General features: G+C 40.6%; 1 protein-coding gene across 1 annotated transcript in view; it reads left to right on the top strand.

The window, feature by feature from the left end:
• Positions 1-2,243, top strand: part of Hsd17b13 (hydroxysteroid 17-beta dehydrogenase 13) — a 14,898-nt gene extending 12,655 nt beyond the window's left edge. The window contains exon 7 of the mRNA XM_021163518.2: positions 1,841-2,243. Within this exon, the coding sequence (XP_021019177.1) occupies positions 1,841-1,931 (91 nt within the window). The 3' untranslated portion in view covers positions 1,932-2,243. The remainder of the gene's footprint in view (positions 1-1,840) is intronic.
• Positions 2,244-5,094: the final 2,851 nt, after the last annotated feature.

The following is a 5,094-nucleotide window of genomic DNA, read 5'->3' as shown; positions in this document are numbered from 1 at the left end:
AAAAAAAAAATAAAAAATAAAAAATAAAAAAAGAAATGTTGCTATGGAAACTCCCCATGGCTGCAGTGAAAGTCACATTTTCCATGTTGCCTTACCCATGAGTCTTTGATTCTCTGATACCCTTTCTGGAATACATCTACCATCTTGGCCCAAATTTTGCTCAAGTCTATTTAACAGAAAGAAAGAAAAACTACAGGGTATGGGCACACCATAAAGGCTCTGTCTGTGTGTGTGTTCATGTGGTACATGTGGGGGATAGAGATGTGGTACTTGTGGAGGCAGAGGCGAAGCTCTCTGGAACCATCCACCTAGGTTTCTGATTTAGGTTTATTTCTCTTCTCTTCTCTTCTCTTCTCTTCTCTTCTCTTCTCTTCTCTTCTCTTCTCTTCTCTTCTCTTCTCTTCTCTTCCTTCCCTTCTCTTCCCCTCCCTTCTCTCCCTCCTACCTCTTTCCCTCCCTCCCTCTCTTCCCTCTCTCTCTTTTTTTCTGATACAATCTCTTATTGAGACCTGGACTCACCAGCTTGGCTAGAATAGATATTCATCACCAGGGATATCCCAGGCCCTCTATTCCCACAGCACTGGGGTTACAAGTGCTGACAGCTATGCCCAAGTGTTTGTGTGTGTGTTCTGAGGATTGAACTCAGGTCTTCCTGTTGTCGCAGCAATCTCCCTAAAACCCTTGGGTGCTCAGTTTTGCGGTTCTTTGTGACAGTGTGCATCTCGAATGTCTCATAACATGCTTCCACATGTTTCTATTTCACTTCATTTATAACCCAAGAGGCTTATCGATAGAATCACTTCTCCTTTCTGTCTCAGGCTTGTGAGCCCCCAAAGACAGCAAAATCCCACAAATCGAATTTCCTCAACACAGCTCAAAACAGGTCTCATTAAAAGTTGAAAAAAATTCCAAAATTGGCATGTATATGACCAAAGTGCAAAAATGGTTGACTGCTCTGCCTGGGATAGGACCAGTTACCTGTCTCAAAGCCCTTGCCGCACTGTGGGTGATTTGTTAAGCCTGGCAACAGGGATTTTTGTTGCTCCTTGCATTTAACTCCTTTTGGAGAGAAACAGTTCTGTGATCAGAAGCAATCACTAGCCTCTGGGCTTGTTGTTCAATGGCCTGAGTAAGCTCTCCCCTTACCTCCTCACAGCAGGGTCCCCACCTCTCAGTCTCTTCTCCCACCTTCTGACCTCTATCCAGGGAAGTAAATGTTGCTTTAGTACACAATACCGATGTGATCTGAAATGTGGCTTTCTCTGTAGAAAGCGCACCTCCTGCCTCTTTCACTTCACTCACACCCTTCCCTATTCTGTCAACTCAGACCTAACCCTCCGACATGCTGAGAGGTATTCAGCCCCTGTAAACCCTTCCTTCCACATCTTGTTATAGTCAGCTGATGGTTTTCTGTATTCATTTCCAGTTGGCCATGTTTAACCGCTGGGCAGCACAATACACTAAGAAGCAGCAGCTTTTGAAAAGACTCTTTAGTTTTTCTTTCTATAAAGTAATAGGTCTGGACACAGGCAGAGGGGGGAAGGGGGTGTATGTGGTGGACTCTCAGTTCTTGGCCCCAGAATACACTTTTTTGGAAGTGAGTTTGGTGTCGGTTTTAGGTTGTCATTGGTAGAAGATGTAATCCAATTTTGCTATTCTGAGAGAACAACACTATATAGATAACTGTAGATGGGTGGGGGAGAGGAGACTAAACAATAAGCAAAGAGTAGTGGAAAACTGGACTTGAGTAAGTATGCTCTCGGCGCTTTTTAAATTGACAACATAAAGGAACACTGGCATCAAAATTTCAAACTGAAATTTCTCATTTTTTTTAATGTAGGTTTCTTCCTGAGCGTGCCTTAAAAGCTATCAGTCGTATACAGAACATTCAATTTGAAGCAATTGTGGGCCACAAAACCAAGATGAAGTAGTGCATGCAGAGACGTGTGGACACCAATGATGTGAAGCCAAGTTTAGAGGGGACACACAGCTTTCTTTCACATGTTTTAAGTGTTCCACATGTTTAACATGTAGGCTTGACCCTAGCAGCCATTGAGTGAATAAGCATGGTCAACTGTCCTCTGGTTTCCTATACTTATAGATGTATCAGCTCCTGGTAGTGGGTTCTGGCAATGGATATGTAAAAGAGGGAAAAGGCAATCCGTGTGTTTTTATAAAATAAATTACTAAATAGAAATGTGGGCAAAAGGGCAAGATAATAAAGTCTTGGGCAAATGTTGGCACGCTGTAGTGATTTCTCTTTCAATGGAGAGGTTGATGGTGTTTTAAGGTTGCTCTTTGTGGACAGGATGAAAACTCTGCCTGGTGTCCTTGACATATGAATTAGGAAGGAGTATTTTTGTTCCACATTTTTTCTCAGTGTGCGGTTTTCTTCACATCATGTGAATGGATAATGAGGTCACTTTATTTACCTAACTTGGGGAAGCAAATATTGACACAGATTTGCAACTGTGAAATCTCAACACCTTGTTCTTTGCTTTAGAAAGACCTTGGACACATTTGTTTTTCTTTTTATTCTATTAGGCAATAACTGAAAATATCCACCCGTATACATAGTAACAGCGACATGACCTCCCACACAGATCCCCTTATGAAGCAGGAAACCTTCCTGAGTTTTCCTTTGGCTTCTGTATTTTGCTGCAGGGGACCAATCCCACAGACTAAGGCAGGTTACATAGGCAGTCTGCGTCGACCTCCTGTCTATCAACTTGCAGAGTTACTTCCACCTTTTGCTTTGATACCTTTCAAGTGAAGCTCAGAGGGACGCCTCAGCATGTGACAATGATATCTTTTGCCCACGTCTGCATATTTTGAGTGTAGATATCTTCCCTACAAGGTCCAGCTCCATTTCTAAATATTTTTCTATGATGATCTTCACAGTCACAGTTCTCACTCCTGCCAACCATTGCAGCCGCTGAGGCTACCCCAGGAAGCACAGATCCCTAAGTAAGACCCCATCTACACAAATCATTTAGTTAGAGACACATCATAGAATTCCTAGGTCCCTGCGAGCACGGAGTCATAATTTATTGATGAGTATTTCGGAATGGTGGAAGTATTTGTTTATTGTCTACTCACTTCATGGAAACATCCTTTTTGGTAAGCAGACAGTATCTCCTCTTTTTTTTTTTTAATGGTAGAATATGATATTGCATATACATAAGCACATTTTGAACATAGCTGAATATAAGTATCACTGTTTCCTTCTTCTTCTTCTTCTTCTTCTTCTTCTTCTTCTTCTTCTTCTTCTTCTTCTTCTTCTTCTTCTTCTTCTTCTTCTTCTTCTTCTTCCAGAGCATATAATTTTATTGCTCTTCCTTTTTAAAGAATAGAAGAATATCTTTTATACTAGTCCCTGGGCTATCTAGTGTCTGGTTTTTGTTCACCCAAGCAGTGCTAGGTACAAGCTCCATCTTGTGTAGTGGGCTTTAAGTCAAAACAGATTTGGTTGGTTACTCTCACAACATTGGGCCACCATCTTCCTACCATATCTTTTAGGCACAACACCAATGTTGATCCAAGGGTTTGTGGCTTTGTTTGTTGTTCTTTTCCTAGGAGCGTGCAGAATGACTTCCTGCACCTAAGATACTAGCAGATAGGAGTGAAGAGTCTATGCAGTCACCAGATTGACTTCTAGATGTTCAGTGAGTTCAGTTGTCTTTAGCAATAGGACCTTGCTGACAGGTGGTGGAGAGAAACATAAAGCCATGGTAACCGCTTGAGTTCTTTGCAGATTCCCATGTGAACCATTTGGACAACATCTCAGTAAGATGTAATTGAGTTTGAATACTGGAAGCTTCTTTTGGTGAGGAGAGGTACCCTGTTAGAAACAAGTCTCCTTTGTTATAGGGTGAGTTCATTTATATGTGTAATTGCCTTTGTATGTGTATATTTTTCTATCAATCTATCATCTGTCTGTCTATGTATCATCTATCTAATCTCTCTGTCAGCTAATAGATCTATCATCTATCAGTTATCCATCTATCACACATGTATAGCTATTGTCTATCAATCACCTTTTAATCTACCCCTTCATTCTATCAAACTATTAATATATCAATCACTTATGTATTTGTGATTGATCTATCTTTTAACCATCTAATTATCACTTATCTTTCTTCTATTAATCATCTATTTTCATCTGTTTCTCTGTCTGCCTCTCATTTCCTTTTGAATAGCTCTAGCTATCATATGCAAAGGGAAGGCATTTTCTCAAAAATAAGCAGTCTTGAGGGTCCTCATGATGTTTTTCAGTCCCTCAATGTCTCATTCCAAAAGCCCAAAGACACCATGGAATTCAGACAGAATGTCATGTAACAAAGCCCCACACTCAATACCCAGTTACAACCACCTTAGCAGAACACTAAAGAGATTAAACTATCCTTGGCTGCCACTAAAATCAGGTAGTCTTCATGTTAAGTGTGGATCTAGCTTTTGGGAAGTCCTGTATTCATTGCTAAACCACTTTCATTTCAAGATTCAACAAAACACAGGAAGATAGTGCCCTGTGGGGCCTTGACACTCACATAGCCTCAGTCCAGTTAGCTCCCTGTCCATGTGTTCACAACAGATGCTTGTGATAAAGAAAGCCCCACAGGATGGGTGAGGTCTGAGTTTCTGACCACAGATCCTTCCTGTTATTTTTGATGTTATTTTTATGTTTGTGTGGTTATCTTCTTTTGGATTTGTTGAAAGAGGATTTCTTTTTCTTTTTCTAAGGTGTAGTTTCCCTTCTTGTGTTGGCATTTTCCATCTATTATCCTTTATAGGGCTGGATTTGTGGAAAGATATTGTGTAAATTTGGTTTGTCATGGAATATCTTGGTCTCTTTGTCTATGGTAATTGAGAGTTTTGCTGGGTATAGTAGCCTGGACTGGCATTTGTGTTCTCTTAGGGTCTGTATGACATCTGCCCAGGATCTTCTAGCTTTTATAGTCTCTGGTGAGAAGTCTGGTGTAATTCTGATAGGTCTGCCGTTTACTTGACCTTTTTCCCTTACTGCTTTTACTATTCTTTCTTTGTTTAGTGCATTTTGTGTTTTGATTATTATGTGATGGGAAGAATTTCTTTTCT

The sequence above is a fragment of the Mus caroli genome, chromosome 5 (genome assembly GCF_900094665.2).
Source record: "Mus caroli chromosome 5, CAROLI_EIJ_v1.1, whole genome shotgun sequence".
Classification (NCBI taxonomy): Eukaryota; Metazoa; Chordata; class Mammalia; order Rodentia; family Muridae; genus Mus; species Mus caroli.
This window is presented reverse-complemented; position numbering and strand designations above follow the sequence as displayed.